The sequence below is a fragment of the Oncorhynchus gorbuscha genome, linkage group LG16 (assembly GCF_021184085.1).
Source record: "Oncorhynchus gorbuscha isolate QuinsamMale2020 ecotype Even-year linkage group LG16, OgorEven_v1.0, whole genome shotgun sequence".
NCBI classification, from domain to species: domain Eukaryota; kingdom Metazoa; phylum Chordata; class Actinopteri; order Salmoniformes; family Salmonidae; genus Oncorhynchus; species Oncorhynchus gorbuscha.
The window spans coordinates 22,584,065-22,603,176 of NC_060188.1; the positions used below are offsets into that span (position 1 = coordinate 22,584,065).

At 42.8% G+C, this 19,112-nt stretch overlaps 1 protein-coding gene across 1 annotated transcript; it reads right to left on the bottom strand.

The window, feature by feature from the left end:
* Positions 1–1,966: 1,966 nt before the first annotated feature.
* LOC124000211 (probable G-protein coupled receptor 146) lies at positions 1,967–13,571 on the bottom strand. Its single transcript, XM_046306420.1, has 2 exons — positions 13,263–13,571; positions 1,967–3,029 (listed from the first exon to the last, which is right to left on the bottom strand). The coding sequence occupies exon 2, from the start codon at positions 2,984–2,986 to the stop codon at positions 1,979–1,981; it is 1,008 nt and encodes a 335-aa protein (XP_046162376.1). The 5' UTR covers positions 2,987–3,029; positions 13,263–13,571; the 3' UTR covers positions 1,967–1,978.
* Positions 13,572–19,112: the final 5,541 nt, after the last annotated feature.

Genomic DNA, 19,112 nt, shown 5'->3' on the forward strand with positions numbered 1-19,112 from the left:
ATATATACTCATTTTGGTGGGTTATAACGGCACAACATAAAGGGGAGGTAAAGGGTGATGGAATCTGTCCTTCGAAAACTAAGAATCACATTAAAGTGACGTGCCAAAGGTTTTGCATCATTTCAGCCAGTAGTTTTGAAAGTAGTGCTCTTGAGACAAAACTGGTACCTGAAAGTAGAAAAGAATTGTGTACCATGTCATCCATTTCGTATGATATGTTAGGAAGTTGGATGTGCCTAAGATCTCGGACTGAATCTTTAACTGTGAGAATTGACTGTTTCCCATTTCAGTTCCTAACCATTCTTTATTTCCTGGTGTTGTCGGTCATATCTAAAGGTAGATTAACATTGCTTATAACTAACTTTACCATACAATGAAAAAGGATTCTGGCTCTTGCATGACATTTTCAGTGAACTCTACCATCATTCAACAACCCTGGAATTAAAATGAGCCAATATAAGTCTAGACATAAGCCATTTGTTTGTTTCTGGTAGTAGCAGGGCAGAACATGTGACATATCTGTCCCTCTGTTGCTCTACTGCTCAGAAAGAGCATTTCAACTGTAATAAATGAGGACTTTGACCAGAGCTTAAATAATGATTAACAGGGTGTGGACTCATTTTTAGGGTTCCTCAGCACGAAACTCAAAGGGTTTTGCTGAGCTTTTAATTAAGTCAATACTTATCACGAGGTGGCCTGGATACACCAGCAGTAGCAAGAAGCAACATGTTTAAACAATGGGTTACAGCGTATCATTGTATTGTCTCTTTCAAAGTGGAGATGACTAAACTGACCTTTTCATTTTAGCAACAAAGACTTCAACACTTCAAACCATCACATAATCACATGCAATAACGGACATCACCATAGCATGGCAAGAGTGAAATGTGATTGGACGTGTTCATTATTTAGCTGAAATATAAATAGGACATGTTTTATATATAAACAGTCTTCCTCTTTAGTGGGAAGCAAGATAGCAAAGCAGCTGTGCAGGTCACTTCTGTGCCTCTAAGCAGCTTTTAGACATCACATAAACTGAGCCAAGGCAAATGTTCCCCACACAATGACTGGGTGTTGTGTGCAGCCAGATAAGTGAGAGCATTCTAGGACACAAGAGGTAAGTTGGCCATGCCTGAACCCTGAATAGAAGCTGTGTGGAGAGTTCTCTCCGTAGTTCACATGATCCTATGTAATGCCGTAGGGGTGTAAAATTAAACCAGGTACATGTATAGTACTGTGTAAACTGCTGAGGGTGACGAGCGTTCAAAGGTTTTTTTCCAGGTGCCAGACAGTGGAGGACAGAGGATGTGTCCATAATGGCACCCTATTTCCTATATAGTGCACTACTGTTTAACCGGACACACAGGGCTCTGATCAAATGTAATGCACTATGTAGGGAATAGGGTGCCATTTGAGACCCCTCCAGAGTTGTGTGGCCGAGGCTGGACAGGAACTCTTCAATGAGACATGGCCTCAGGCTCTGGGGCACTGGGTGGTCTGACAGGGTCATAAACAGGTTGCATTCCACTTCCTACCAACTACCAGCTACATGCATAGTAGTAACATGCTGATTGACACATGAGATATAAAAACAATTGTTACTCCAAAGTATAACTCATTGTCAGTTTTGGTGTGCAGCGCAATATCTCTACAGCCTATGTTGGTGAATCACCCATGTGTGTATTAGAAGAGACACCGCATTACAACGGCTTTGCGCCCCCAATCTCACAACCAAGTATCCAAGTGACAAGCTTGCTAATGCACTTAGTGGTTTCTACTTGGTTCATCCTCTCGCTACAGAACTGGACAAAGAAAGTCAAGTTCTAGAAAGTCACTGAAGATTCCTTAGTTTCATTAAAAGTCAAGACTCCAGCCAGAGCGGCAGCAGTGGACCTGTGGCTGACTTCTAAGGCCACGTGTTGTGGGCTCTGTGGGGTCTGTGATAATAAGTGCAGCCTGGGTAAGGCCTGGCCCTGTCTCACGTCGCCACCTGCTGCACTGAGGAGTGTTCGTGAGGGCAGGATGTGTCCCTGCAGTTTAGCCTCTTTAGCAGCCGCTGCAGCTTGTGGGAGAAGTTCTTGTTCATCTGCCTGTACATGAGAGGCATGGCGAAGCTACTGGAGAAGGCCAGCAGCTCCGACAGACACCTCAGGAAGAAGTAAATTGTGAGCCGCTGTTTGTTGTTGCTGCCGTAGCTCCCCGGCGCCCCGGCTATAGTGTGTACCAGTAGAGTCATGTAGTACGGGGTCCATAGGACAAACTGCATGCAGACAGAGGCCAGCAGCAGCCGGTGGATAGAAGGGTCCAGCCGGGATGAGTCCTGGTCCAGCGGGGTGGACTCCTTCCTAATGCGCAGGATGAGCACGAAAGCATACAGCACGGCCACGGCCGGAACCACGTAGCCGATGAACATCATGATGGCGTCCGCAGCCTCCTTGTTCTGCATCTTGGAGCACTCGATGATCTTGGTAGAGACGTGGTTGCACACGTAGAAGAGCAGCGAGGAGAAGCTGGTGAGCACGGCGCCGCCCCAGATAAAGCCGCACACGTGCTTGGTGTTGTACACGCTGGACATGTAGGTGCGCGGCAGCGCTCGCTCGATGTAGTAGTCCAGGCTGAGCAGGGTGGTGGAGTACATGATGACCAGGGAGGAGATATTGAAGAGGATGAGCAGGGTGATGTAGATCTCATTGTTGTACTCCCACACAGGCCATCGTGTGAAGCTAGGGCCTAGCAGCTCCACGGGGGCCACCAGGTTGAGGACCAGGCCAGCGATGGCCATGTTGACGAAGTAGACGTCTGGCATGGTCATGGACATTTTGTTGGAGAGGTTGACCACCACCAGCAGGGCGTTGTAGCAGAGCCCTATGGGGAAGCACACCATGAGGTAGAACAAGGAGAAGACGGAAAGGACGAGGCCAAAGTCCTGGCAGAGCCGGTGTTCGGAGCTGGAGTCCGTCTCATTGTAAGCTATACAGCTCCACATAGCTAGGGCTCTGAGAGAGGGCTGCACTGGTGCACTGGCTTGGCTGGAGACAGACAGAGAGAGGAGAACAACATTAGTTAAGTTATCTTGTTTTTCAATACATAAACAAGTGCTGATGTGTGGTCAAGTATTAACACTGATGACTGAATGGAGAATGTTCTCCACCCTCTGTCTCCCGCTCTCCTTCCTACTGTGTGAATTAAAATAACTCAAATATGAAGAGAGAATGTTCTCCACCCTCTGTCTCCCGCTCTCCTTCCTACTGTGTGAATTAAAATAACTCAAATATGAAGAGAGAATGTTCTCCACCCTCTGTCTCCCGCTCTCCTTCCTACTGTGTGAATTAAAATAACTCAAATATGAAGAGATGTGATTCCATTCTCTTTTAAACAATCTCATAATCCATCATGAATCCATCACTTGAAATGTATTTTTCTTTGTGGGAAACCACAAACTAAACAATAGGCATGGGTTTTTCTCATTTCAAGTTGTTCATGTTCTAGGACTATATATGTTATTGGAGTCATTCTTGTGGTTCTTTAAAAGTGCTACGCTGTGGAGAGAAGCAAGCAAGACCAGTCTCTCTCTCTCGCGCACACACACACACACACACACACACACACACACACACACACACACACACACACACACACACACACACACACACACACACACACACACACACACACACACACACACACACACACACACACACACACACACACACACACACACACACACACGGCATGGCTATTATGCCTGGGGTTACACCATTAATTCCACTTCATTGCATTTCACTGGCTGAATAAAAACTCCTCACAATATGTTTCATTGGTCAGCTCCAGCCTTAAAAAGCATTCTTTCTTTCTGCAGTGTTCAGGGCCTCTCCAGCCAGAGCAAGTGAATCCCTTGTTCTAATGGAAGAATAACATGCAGGGGCCAGGCGGAGAGTTGCCCTTGTTGCCCTCCAGATGAAGACCTCCCTCTTTACCATCGCCTGACTCTACAGGCCGCTTGGCTTCTACTTCTTCCCATCCATATCTCTTCCAAAGCATGAGCGCCTTCTGTTCAGGTTACTACACTGGCTTGTGTGTGTGTGTGTGTGTGTGTGTGTGTGTGTGTGTGTGTGTGTGTGTGTGTGTGTGTGTGTGTGTGTGTGTGTGTGTGTGTGTGTGTGTGTGTGTGTGCGAGAGGAACAGAGACGAGAGAGAGAGCGAAGGAGTTTGCGGGATGTTGTGGGTGATGGGTAGCCCCCCTGTGCCTGGTCGGGCGGTCCCAGGGAGGGGTCAGTGTGGAGTGGACTGAGTGTGAGTTGGAGTTCAGGGCAAGGTCAGAGAGAACGCCTGGGCACATGGGGGGGGGCCTGACTGGGGATCATCCTGCTGCAGTGAGAGGCTGCTCATTAAAACAGCAGTTACATAACTCTGCTGTCGGAGTCTGAACTGTAACATGCCAACTCTGATCATATTAGTTCTGCTCAGGAAGAAGTGAAAGCATACGCTAACAAAAGAGCTCATGTCAGGAGGGAATGGAACACGGGGAGAATTCTCAACATTGTATTCAAGCTTAGACAGTTCAAAATGAAAAATATAGAATCAATGATAAGATTCCCCGAAGAGAGACATGGGGTTTGATGCTTCGTAAAAGCGCGAGACAAAAAACATATGATTTTAAAAGGTTGGATGAATCAACTGGTGCACAAGCCGCTCTCGTGCAAAGTAAGGAAGCATATTTACAAGCTCATATTTCGTAGTGTTTACCTGGTGACCTGGTCAGACTACTACAAAATAAAATGTCCAGACAATGTTGTATTCGGCGCATACAAAAAAATACAATTAGATTTGACACACACACACACACACACACACACACACACACACACACACACACACACACACACACACACACACACACACACACACACACACACACACACACACACACACACACACACACACACACACACACACACACACACACACACACACACACACACTTCCTGTGTGCTCCTCCACACCTCTGCAGCTGGCTGTAAGTAGAGTACACTGCATGGAGGGGCATGCAGCAGGGGGGGGCGGGGGGGGCGGTGTATGGTTACGCTTTCAAAAACTCCCAGATGCTTTCCTTTCCCAGAGACAGGTGAAATGGGGGTGCCACTGCCCCTTGTAAAAACCACTCTAAAGCTACCAGGTGACTCGTTTTCTGCTGGAGTTTAAAGGGGTGGGGGAGGGCTCACCAGGACTAGAGACAAAAGGCATGTGAGTAACCTGTCTTTTGGAATAACACCCTGCCGTACCAAACAGGAAGAACAGTGTGTATCTTCAGCTATCAACCCTCTAGTTAGAGTCTGTCTCTCCTCAAATCAAATCAAACTTTATTGGACATGTACACAGTTTTGCAGATGTTAAAATGGGTCCCTATAGTGGGTGCAGCAAAATGCTTGAGTTACTAGCTCCTAACATAACATACAGTATATGAATAAGAATCCAGGATACACAAAACATTAAGCACACCTTCCTAATACGGAGTTGCACTCCAATGCTTCCCACAGCTGTGTCAAGTTGGCTGGGTGTCCTTTGGGTGATGGACCATTCTTGATACACACAGGAAACTGTGGAGCATGAAAAACCCAGCAGCGTTGCAGTTCTAGACACACTCAAACCTGTGTCTGGCACCTACTACTATACTCCGTTCAAAGGCATTTAAATATTTATTCTTGCCCATTAACCCTCTGAATGTCACACACACACAGTCCATGTCTCAATTGTCTCAAGGCTTAAAAATCTTTCTTTAACCTGTCTCCTTCTTCTACACTGATTGAAGTGGATTTAACAAGTGACATCAATAAGGGATCATAGCTTTCACCTGGATTTACCTGGTCAGTCTATGTTATGGAAAGAGCACGTGTTCCTAAAGTTTTGTACACTCTGTGTATAATTAAGCAATACGGCCTTAAGGAGTATGGTACATGGCCAATATACCAAGGCTAAGGGCTGTTCTTATGCACGACGCAAAGCAGAGTGCTTGGATACTGTCACGCCCTGATCTGTTTCACCTGTCCTTGTGCTTGTCTCCACCCCCTCCAGGTGTCACTTATTATCCCCGGTGTATTTATCCCTGTGTTTCCTGTCTCTCTGTGCCAGTTCGTCTGTTTGTCAAGTCAACCAGCGTTTTTGTGTCTCAGCTCCAGCCTTTTCCAGTCTCTCTTTTCTCACCCTCCTGGGTTTTGACCCTTGCCTGTCCTGACTCTGAGCCCGCCTGCCTGACCACTCTGCCTGCCCCTGACCTCGAGCCGGCCTATCGTCTTGTACCATTTGGACTCTGACCTGGTTTATGAACTCTCGCCTGTACCCGACCTGCCTTTTGCCTCCCCCTTTTGCTATAATAAATATCGGAGCTCAACCATCTGCCTCCTGTGTCTGCATTTGGGTCTCGCCTTGTGGCCTTATAGATACAGCCCTTAGCCATGGTGTATTGACCATATACAACAAGCCCAAGGTGCCTTATTGCTATTATAAACTGGTTACCAACGTAATTAGAGCAGTAAAAATAAATGTTTTGTCAGACCTGTGGTATTCGGTCTGGAATACCACGGCTGACAGCCAATCAGCATTCTGGACTCGAACCACCCAGTTTATAATCCAGCATATAAATATGAATCCAGTATATAAATACGCAGCGTGTATAAACAGTGTAACAAAACTGCAATGTACAGTGGGACATTGCAGAATGAGCAATGTGAAGAATACAGTGTATGAATACAAGAATACAGTGTATGAATACAGTGTATGAATACAGTGTGAAAAACATGAAATGTCTCTATATTCATGGGACAGCAGTGTTGACTGTGTGAGTCCTCCCAGAGACTTGGGCAGTGTGTTAATAATGAACACAGCAGCCTAACGGGCTGTGGGAGTGTGTGTGAACAATCAAAAGGCACAGCACACTGTGTGCCTGAGATGTAAATCGCCTTTTATGTCACACACACCCTCTTAATTACCCACACCGAACATCAAAACACAACTAACTTCTTTTGTATGCCAGTACAATCTTCGTGTTGGAATAGACTGCAGTTCTTCTCTGTAAATCTCTTTTCATTCAGCGGTTTTCCAGAACCTTTTCTCTCTCAAGAGACCATGACAGAACTTGGACTGGGATGTTAGACGCATTCCTAAGGGTGTGAAAATAGTGAGCTACGCCGCTGACGCTTCACTGACAGCAACAGGCACATCAACACAACAGGGCATCCCATAGACGCTTTCTTCACTATAAAAGGGCACCCGGTTGAGATGGGAAGATGTCATTCATAGGACACCTGGTTTAATTGTAAGAAGCCTTCGGTCAACAGTGTGTCACGAAAGCTTACCGTGACTGTGGTATTACACTAGCCTGGTACAATATTGTATGCTGTAACCATAGGAGCTCACTACAACACATTTAGTGTGGGAACACCAAGATATTCCCCCGTGTCCTGATCCAAGACAATCTTCTCATTTCACTCATCTTCAAGGTTCAATGTTGTTAGTTTAATATTACCAGAAGTAGAAAAGGAGAAACCTCCCTCCAGACCAGGTGTTCAGGGATACAGATGGGTTTGATATCTCAGGGTTTTTGATGTGAATAGTGTGACACGCTGTGATAGGCTCACACCCCTCACTTCCCCTCTGGAACGTACAGCTATTTCTCAGAATCGCCTGAATGAAGTCGCATGAGAGCACATACATGTCTGTAATCGTGTTTGATAGCTGGAGCAAGAGCAGCATTTTGGAAGGATCATACTGCACAATTGGAGACTTACTTTCAGATGTTGCGCAAACTAACAACAGAGCATTCAATCAACTCTGAATCTAACCGCAATTAGATTAGGACAACATTTCATTCAAACTCATTTCATACCATACAAGCAATTTCCTCTGCTCAAAAATCTATCTATTCTCCCAAACAGGATAACATTGGCATCGCGTCTGGTTTCACGCCAGTTGTCCTCGTTGCACTTCGTTTGAGGAGAGGCTAGGAGGGAACACACGTGAACATTTCAGAACGATGAGAGAACACGTTACTGTTTCATGAATAATTCCACCTGTGAAAGTCCTTCAGCTCTCATGAATAGCTCCCTTTGATATTCTCAGCTGCTTTCGCTTCCCTCAGAGTAGCATAACAAGCGAGGGGAGCCGCGTGTGATTCGTGTTAAGGTGCCCGCTCTGGTGTGCCGCAGGCTTAGAGTTTGTTATTTACTATAACGCTCAACAGTGTAAAACCTGGTGCATTTTCACTCATTATAATTAATGGCCTAGCGTGACTTTGTTACACAATCACAGCAAAATGAGGAGCAAAACTATGCATTCTGCTTTTGTATGTCATGTGGCAGGTGGCTTCTCTTACTACTTCAGTGCAAAAAAAACAGACTTATTTACAATATTGCAGTAAATAGTTCTGTTAATTTTGTCTAATCTAATCTACTCTGTGCTTTCTATTGATAGTCCAGCCGGTCCTTAATCTAAGCCAGTCTATGTACTATAAATGCTAGACAAGAGGCTATAGGAGATAAAGAACCGTGATCAACCTCAGTCTAAAAGAGTGACGTCCTGAAGATTATTTTTTAAATATTGCACAATTCCTATAAACAATAATTCCTGTTTGGACGGCACTCAGTGAAGTGATTGAAGGAAGACAATGTTGATGATGAAATGGGAAAATGTGATATGTCTCTTATGTAAATCCAGTAGAAACATGTCAGCTACACACTTGGAAAAACACACCCGAGTGCTTCCCCTAGTTCTCATATAGGGGAATGCTGCTACTAAAAAAGCATGAATTCATGTAAACTAATGAACTTCTGTTCTATATTGGCATTCCAGAGTTTTTGGCCCATTGCATGACATCATAATTGGATCTGATTATTCTGACCAATGACCAGTCATATTTTATTTGCATATGTATCCTCCTACTTTGAAGGGGTAAGCGGGAAGGATCTAGTCCAGGGGTATTTAACTCTTACCCTATGAGGTCCAGAGCTTGCTGGTTTTCTGTTCTACCTGAAAATGTATTACACCAGCCTGGTGTCCCAGGTCTAAATCAGTGCCTGATTAAAGGGGTAAAATGTAAAAAAAAAGCAGTGGAACTGGCTTCGAGGTCCAGAGTTGAGTTTGGGGGCTCTAGAGTCTAGATCACACGTGTCAAACTCATTCCACGGAGGGCAGAGTGTCTGGGGGTTTTCGCTCCTCCCCTGTACTTGATTGATGAATTAAGGTTACTGATTAGTAAGGAACTCCTCTCACCTGGTTGTCTGGGGCTTGATTGAAAGGAGAAAAAAAAAGAACCCGCAGACACTTGGCCATCGGTGGAATGAGTTTGACACCCCTGGTCTAGAAGATCCTATCCGCCAATCAGGGCTGTGTATGTAAATATATTTACATTTGTATCAACACGCCACACGATCAGACTGAGCATTTCAATGGAAAAAGAGCCTTAAGGAAATAAATGAAAACATGTTTTTAAATAAACACGCACAGTGATTTATTAGACATATAGTAATGATTTAAGAATACAATTAAAAAGACTGCATGGGGGCTTTAAATAGCAGTTTTAATGCAGAATAGGGAGAAAATAATCATAGGAATCTGTGAATATTTTCCAAAATATATGTTTTAACACTGTAATTAACCACCAATGAGACTTTTAACGAGTAGTAAGTGTATCTATATCATAAACACAATTGAATGCATTAGTTACCAATTAAGTAACAACAACATGATGATATCAGTAAATTGAGTAAAATGGAAGTTACATATCAGTAGGCTACTATATCAAGGGATGCCAAAGCACAACCAAAATCCCCTTCTCAAATGACTTCTTATGTAAATACACCCTGGAAAAATGATGTTTGACAGGAAGGTGTGTAGTTGGTTGCAGTGCAAGTACATTTCTAAAACCAAAGTAATCTGTGAGAGCATGGCCTGTCAGTCTTCTTGAACATCATGCCACCTGTGAAATAGTTTCCCATGATTTACTTGTAAAATGACTCATGTGTATCAAATTAGGTGACAAATCAAATCTAACAGTCTATATTTTCAGGAAATGAAGGCATAGATACATTTTTCATCCATTTTCCATCTTAAAAATTAGGCATAACTAATGACTTTGATTTCTGGTCAAACATAATGAAAAGAGGTCAGAAAACATCTACCAGGAATTAGGAAAACATCAAAACACAATAATGTTGAAGTAAAGATCTCTGACAACTAATATCAGTATTTATATTTATTTTTGGCAAAATGATTTGCCTTCTGTACGTTTAAGAAACATTGCCTTCTGTCTTTTCACTGTTACCAAAAACACATGTTTTTGATAGATTTGAATTTCTCGCCCTCATGAGGAGGGAGGATAAATGAAAGTTAGCACATGTGAAACCCCACCACTTTAAGGAATACCTAGGATAGGTTAAGTAATCCCTCTCAACCCCAAATGTTTTCATGTCATAAGGTGAATGATACTGGATAAGACTAAATGACTTTTTGATTTATGTTTTTATACACATTTTATTTATTAACACTATCACCAAATCAATTACAGAATTGTGAAAATCAGTAACAGAATTACTGTAATTGCATTGGCTACAATGGAAAATCACAGTAGTCACAAACCAGAGTTGGGTCATCTGCTACTGTCCTACCTTCCACTGGCATACTGTTATGTTCAGCTCATTCTTTCTCTTTCTGTTGTCTGGTAGTCAAAGTGAATGTGTGAAAACAGTTTGGACAACCCCTCCCTCTCTCTGCCTCTCTCTGCCTCTCTCTTCCCAGTTAAAGTCACTTCTCCCAGCTCTTACTGACACCTACCCATGAGCCCCCTCTCTTTCCATTTACTGTAAACAGCATCTGCTCTGGCCGTCGCTGGATTCTAATGAACTCTGCCCCCAAACAAGACCAAATTTGGTTTGTCTGGACCGGACCAAACCTTAACTAATCATAGACGTCTATGTTTCACAAGTTTGGACAGCACAGTACAGTAAGAGTACCAATGTCCAATGTCTTTAGGAGCGACTAGCCTCATCGTGGCCCCACACACCACAATCTGGAGCCCTATATGGGTGAATTCGGGGTTCTAACAGTTATAGGCATTGGTACCTCTGTACTCTACTGTGCTAAACTATGATGTCCAAACTTATGAAACATATAAGTCTAGGATTGGTTGAAATTTGGTCCGGTCCAGAACAACCAAATTTGGTCTTGTTTGGGGGCAGAGTTCATTAGAATAATAGCTAATGTGTAGAATAATACCCCAAAATGCAAAGGAGGATATTGCATATTTCTACCTTTGTGTACCTATTCAGGATACATCACCATGAAGATAATGACATATCCATAATTATGCATTTCTATGTAGTACAGATCCGGGACCCATGATGTAATTACATTCACATCACTTACTGTAGTTCAATAAACCAAAACAGATTTCTTCAAACTCAAGGTGTCAAATTATAGCTGACACCCCATTATTTCTGCATCTTTGAATCCTAATTCAGAGCTGCCAACTTTTTTGTTTGTTTGAATTTTACCCCCCTTTTCTCCCCAATTTCGTGGTGTCCAATTGTTAGTAGTTATCTTGTCTCATCGCTACAACTCCCGTACGGGCTCGGGAGAGACGAAGGTCGAAAGCCATGCGTCTTCCGAAACAAAACCCAACCAAGCCGCACTGCTTCTTAACACAACGCGCATCCAACCAGGAAGCCAGCCACACCAATGTGTCGGAGGAAACACCGTGCACCTGGCAACCTGGTTAGTGTGCACTGGGCACAGCCCGCCACAGGAGTAACTAGTGCGCGATGAGACAAGGATATCCCTACTGGCCAAACCCTCCCTAACCCGGACGACGCTAGGCCAATTGTGCATCACCCCATGGACCTCCCAGTCGCGGCCGGCTGCGACAGAGCCTGGGCTCGAACCCAGAGTCTCTGGTGGCACAGCTAGCAGTGTAAATGTGTTCTTTGGAGTGATGAATCACGCTTCACCATCTGGCAGTCCGACAGACAAATCTGGGTTTGGCGAACACCAGGAGAACGCTACCTGCCCCAAAGTACAGCGGCAACTGTAAAGTTTGGTGGTGGAGGAATAATGGTCTGGGGCTGTTTTTCATTGTTCGGGCTAGGCCACTTCATTCCAGTAAAGGGAAATCTTAACGCTACAGCATACAATGATATTCTAAGCGATGTTGTACTTCCCACTTTGTGGCAAAAGATTGGGGAAGTCTCTTTCCTGTTTCAACATGACAATGCCTCCATGCACAAAGTGAGGTCTATACAGAAATGGTTTGTCGAGATCAGTGTGAAAGAACTTGACTGGCCTGCACAGAGCCCTGACCACAACCCCATCGAACACCTTTGGGATGAATTGGCACACCAATTGCGAGCCAGGCCTAATTGTCCAACATCAGTGAACGACTTCACTAATGCTCGTGCCTGAATAGAAGAAGCAAGTCTCTGTAGCAATGTTCCAACATCTAGTGGAAAGCCTTCCCAGAAGAGTGAAGGCTGGGGGGGAGCAACTCCTTACTAATGGCCATGATTTTGGAATGAGATGTTCAATGAGCAGGTGTCCACATACTTTTGGTCATGCAGTTTATCATACTAATTTGAGTGTCCCGGATTTACGTTTACTATGTCTAGTCTATGAGACCAGTCTGACTTTAACGGTAGGTTCATGTAAAATGTTCATATGTTTGTAAGTTACATCATCCTTCAAGTCAATGTTGTTGATGATAGTCACAGTATGATCTACCTATGCATGAATCAGATTGCTGGTAATAGGGTCTTTAGTGATTACGAAACCTATTTGTGCAAGTGTTTCCAGAAACATTAAAGCACAAAGCTGATTACTTTTTCGTAACTTGTTGAACTGTCCAATGTAATACATCCTGATAAACTAAAAGCAATGTATCATTATATCGGTCACAGAATCTAGACTCGCGGATTGTATCCATTTGCTTGTAACCTATTCTGCGCCGATTTCCTATGGGTGCTACGGACCATTGGGAGCTAAGCAAGGATAACTGTCATCTATAGTTGATAAAACTATAGATAACATAACATCTGTGAGGATATTGTTGACCACTACATTCAAACACACGCTATATGTTATCATAGCCCACCTATTTATTCTACAGCCAAATGAAACAGTAAAGTCAATACTTTCGTCCGAACATAGATAGGAAATATGTTTGTGTGGAACTCAATATGCAGTCTGCTGAAAAATGATACAAACATTTTAGGAAAACTCACCAGAAAAGTACAGATTTGGCACGGCGACAAGTCTACGGAGGCATCGGGTTTTGCTGTACTTCCACTGACATTTCTCTGTAATTACATTTGGTGTTCACTTGTAACAAACGTCGTATCCTTTTCTATTCGGAAGAAAAAAATACAAAAACGGTATAGTTAGATCTATTACTTTTTGCGTAGTTACTTAGGCTACTGCAGCATTTAGCGATACAGTTTCTAGTCTGACGAGGTTTGTTCTCGAAAGGGGAGGACGTTGACAACTTACTACGAATTGAGTGGTACTGAACCCTACAGTGTATACACACGTGACCCTCCCCCACCGTCTCCTTCGTTTCGTCGATGAGGCCCGACTCGCCCTCGACGCGCTCATTGGACGAAGCAGATCAGAGGGGGAGTTGGGGGGACTCTCAACAACATACCCCGATTTTACGTGCGCAAAACACCCAGTCATACGGAGGGAGCCTGACAGCAGTTTTAGGCCAGTATGCTGTTAAATGCAGAAAGAGTTTGTTGGGAAATCAGTTTTACTTTGAGTTTGCCGTTATCAGTGTCCTGTGTTTTTGTCTTTCTCAATCAGTAATAGCCTACGATTCACTGAAATGTCTTTGTCTTCAAAGTGCATGTATGCAATGTACATCACAATCACCTGCTTCTAATATAAATCTGACAACTCCAAACAGATACTGTTCTAATTCTGGAAATAGAAATGTAGCTAGTAATAAACAGAAATTGTGATTATGCATGATGTAACAGGATTATATCTGGACATGGAATGCCTATATCAGATAACTGGAGCGAAGGCTATTTTTATACTCTAATCTTTCACACCTCATCTCTGTGTTTTCATTTGGTAGTGTTTACATAAATAAATCTACCAAATCTGCATGAAATGCTAACAATATTGGTGGGATGAACTGCCCTGTGGTCTGTTTGTCAACTGTCTGATTGGTGTTTGACAGGAGAGTGTTGTGGGTTTGGGGTAGGTCTGTGTGTTGTCCCTGTCAAGTCCAATAGAGGCAGGTCTAACTTAAACCTAACTGGAGAAATCCCGGAATCAGACAAATCTATCCTAATCTACCACTGGTCTGTACTGGAGGACTTGGCAGGCAGAAATCTAACAGCAGTCTCTGCTTACTTTAACTGAGAGGGGGATGTATAATACAAACAGGTACTGATGAACAGCATTTTCTTAATAAGCATATACTCAAACGAACAAGAAGGATGTTCTGTTAGTTCTAACAACATTTATTACACGATAAAACACACTGTTTGTGGTTGGAATGAGACTACTGGAGTTTGCTAAGAAGATTAAGGATTACAGAAGTTGTGGCCAACTGTAAATACTTCACTACTGTTTATGACCCACATACTCTATATATGTGCTGACCCACACAGAGAGAGGGTTTGAAATGAACTCTGTGTGTGTTCTAATTGGACAACAGCAAGGTTGAAGCTCATAAACAAATGACAGGGTGAAACATATTATTGATCATGCTGTTCCATCTTAAATCAGATTGACGATAAACACTAATCTGTTCATGAATTAAGCAATGAGGCCAGAGGGGTGTGGTATATGGCCAATATATCACGGCTAAGGGCTGTCCTTATGCACGATGCAATGCGGCAATATACCACAACCCCCCGGGGTGCCTTATTGCTATTATGAACTGGTTACCAATGTAATTAGAGCTGTAAAAATAAATGTGTTGTCATACCTGTGGTATATGATATACCACGGCTTTCGGCCAATCAGCATTCAGGGCTCGAACCACACAGTTTATAATCATGATTATAACAATGTTGTAACGTCTAGAGATGAATTTCTGACCCAGATATGCCAGCATGATAATTTGTTTGGAAACCTACTTATAATACTACAAGCTTGTTTTTAGATGGGTATAGTTAATCTTGTTAAGAGAGAAATCACTGATTGCCCTTCTCAGCATTGTAGAGTAGTTTTTAAGTTGATAATACATCAAATATATTTTGTTTTGGATATTCAGTTTGATAGTGAAACCAATGTTGTTTTTTGGTTGATCTTTGTTAGACCATATCACACAGAGAAGACATCTACTATCACCATCGTGTTACATTTCATTAGTCTGTGTGTCCTGCTAAAACTCACCTCTCTCAACGGCTCCTTGTGATTTCTCTGAAGAGATTTCACCAGAGGCTTCTGATGACATGGTGACATAAGTCTTTATTAGTGCTGGGCTCCTATGAACACAGAGCCATACTTTCATTTCCTGCTCTGCACCTGAGGGGCAGGAGAGATACGGCAATAGAACAGCCTGAGCCGAACCCTCTGGGTCGTCAGTGGTGTGAGGCATGTGATGGCCTTGCTGCTGCTGTTGTTTCATTTGAAACTTCCTGGTTTACGCCCTGTCTATCCCTCACACCCTCTACTCAAACAGTGAACTACGATTGAGAAGGTCAGCTTTTGTAAATAGCAAAATGGTTCGCCCCAAGAGGATCCTTGCAGCCGATTCCCTGGTGTAAGTGTTTTGCTTGAACCGTTCAATGTGTTACTGTAAGACCATACAGAGGCACTAGGGGAGTATATGAATACCATAGTAGTAAGGATATGTGTGCCAGACCACAATGTTCTCCTCGGGGAAAGGTTATGGTATTGATCTCCACCTTTTAAAAAGGGAAATAGAGCAGAGTTTACGTCATCCTATTGATTGATGTGCTTGAGGGACGTAGGCTCAGTCACGTGGGCTCATATTTACAGTACATATCCCCAATGAATATGGATGAGCATATCAAAGTTTTAAATCAAATCAAATCAAGCTTCATTTATACAGCACCTTTCATACATGGAATGGAACACAATGTGCTTTACATGAAAAAACAAAAAACAAATAATGGTTTACCTCTTCTTGTTTGTGCTGTGAGGGAAATGACTGGGATTCGTCGGTGTTTTCCATTCATAGAGATTCAGGTGTACCTTTGTTTGGCACTGTGGGATTTATGTAACAAAAACACATAAACACATTTTAATGTCGAACTTCCTGAAATCCAGGATGTTCTAACACGTAATTACAGGGTACAATGCATGATTGTGGCTGGACAGGTTCAAGACTCAGGGAACTCTAACCAAAAATAGGTTATTTTTCAGTTCCTGCAGTTGTCCAGCGCCACCATAAAGCCACTTAAATGGCCTCTCGTTTTGAGTTGACTTGTGCTAAAAGTCCCTGGGACAGCCAGGCCTAGCGTGCTCCTTGCCAGAGACTCGTGTCTCGTGCTGTCTGACCCAGTTCCTGACTCTGGAACACAGTCTCTCCCAGGTGTCTTCTGAGATGTTCACAACTCCTAAGGATTACGCTGTTTACGTAGTACTATTTTTTCTGCTATGATTTGTGTATGCATTTGTAGTAATAACCGTAAGTTAGGGAAGGAGTAAAGAAAGGGAGGTCATCTGTATCCAGAGCATGAGACGATTGGCTTTTGTCTCCAATTTAGAGTGGATTTGTGAGCTGTCCAGTTTATCTGGGGGAGTGAGGTGCTGGATAGGTAATGCTGGAATTTAAACCTCATATGTGTCTGTTAGCTTTCACTGTCAGGCAGTGGTGGAAAAAGGACTCAATTGTCATTGTTTAAGTCAAGATACCTTAATAGAAAAGGACTCAAGTAGTAAAATGCTGAGTAAAAGTCTAAAAGTATCAAAAGTAAATTGATTTGCTAAAATGTACTTAAGTAAAAGTATAAACCATTTAAAATTTCCTTATACTGTATAAAGCAAACCAAACGGCACAATTTGTATTGAAGGATAGCCAGGGACACTCCAACACTCAGAAATAATTTACAAATGAAGCATTTGTGTTTAGTGAGTCCGCCAGATCAGAGGCAGTAGGGATGTTCTCTTCATTAGAGTGTGAATTGGACCATTTTCATGTCAAAATATAACAAGTATTTTTGGGTGTCAGGGAAAATGTATGGAGTAAAAAGTACATTATTTTCTTTAGGAATGTAGTGAAGTAAAAGTGAAAGTTGGCAAAAATATAAATAGTAAAGTAAAGTACATATACCACAAAAAACGACTGTACTTTAAAGTATTTTTTACTTAAGTACTTTGCACCACTGCTGTCAGGGTTAGGATCACAGCACAGATGCACATTTGAATTCACTGGGATCTCTTGATTGGGCCAATACTGACTGAAAATGTGATCTTGTTGTGACAATGATTGCAATTGCCTTTGTACGCTGAAGAAGGGCTCACACACAAAACGTTTGTGCGGCAATAAAAATGTGTCAATTTAAGTTGATTCACTGGAGGGCTGTCCCATTTTAGTCCTTTGAATGTTTATTATCTCCCAGGTAAACGAAGAAGAAGTCAAAAGGGTGCACTCTGGCAAGATTATAGAGCCCAAGTTGCATTTCCCCCAAACACCTTATGATCTTGACCTTGCACAAGCATAGACTTTCCCCTCTCAATCTCATGCGCATATATTACAGTAACATTAACACCATGATAATGGCATTACAAGAGTCTTATCACAACCTATCATTGAGATGGGGATTAAATATGTACTATTGTTTGTTTAATCTGACATAAATACATGTTTTGCTGGCGGCTCCAGCAGGAGCAGCTGTGACTCAGAGGTGAGAAATAATGAATGGGTGTATCCGTGATGAAAGGCAGGGGAAACAAACACTACATGAGCTCACTGACAGGCAGACCCAGTAAAAGGGCAGAGACGGGCTGGAAATGAACAGCCTCATATGATCTTCTAAGTCCTAGAATACGAGTTAGAAATTTGATAGATCTCATATCCCTTATACTATCCCATATACTTAGCATTTTTCATTATACAGATGTAAGATCCCAATTTGATTATCCTGTTTGCATGCAGGAGAACTTTCCTGCAATACGGGACATTTAAAACGTGTAGTGTATTTGAGGTTTAAAAAGGCTTCTGAAGTTTGCAATTTACACTTAGAAATTTCAGACTTAATTTTATCTTAGGAGAAATGCATCAACGGCTACACAAATGTCCATTAATTATAATCTATATAATAATTACATTTTCCTCTTGCTGCTGGATTATTTTCCTGCTGTAGCAAACTGGCTCAAATTAAGATCCTACATCTCTACAATACTCAACTGACAAGTCATATTAAGAACTCTGCATGCTGTATGATATGATGATACTATATCTAGGGATCTGCCCAGTGATTAGCATTTTGGAAAGTTGTACTGTGGTCTGGTTTTACAAACATACTGTCAATTTGGTTGTTTATCACATTTTTTAAACTGTTATTGAGTTACTGTGTTTGCTACTTCAGAGGCTTTAGTCTTGAACGTTCACTCAACAATCTCTCTGTTGAATCTCCTTTCTGTCAGTTCAGATCCTCACAAAGAACCTGTTCCATGAGTCAAACTAGGCCATGTCAGAGGTGTTCCATTGACAGGAAACAGATGGCCACTTATATGGCCATTATGATTTTATCCAATATGTGAGTCATACTGAGAATGAATGGGACGATATCTCATCATCACTGGTGGTATGAGGGCTGTACAGTGAGCATGCAGGCTGCTGTGAATGAGGATGAATGGGGCGATATCTCATCATCACTGGTGGTATGAGGGCTGTACAGTGAGCATGCAGGCTGCTGTGAATGAGGATGAATGGGGCGATATCTCATCATCACTGGTGGTATGAGGGCTGTACAGTGAGCATGCAGGCTGCTGTGAATGAGGATGAATGGGACGATATCTCATCATCACTGGTGGTATGAGGGCTGTACAGTGAGCATGCAGGCTGCTGTGAAGGATGCAATCAGCACTGAATGTTCTGCTCTGAAAGTCGTCCTGATATTGACCATGACCAAACAACGACAGTGATG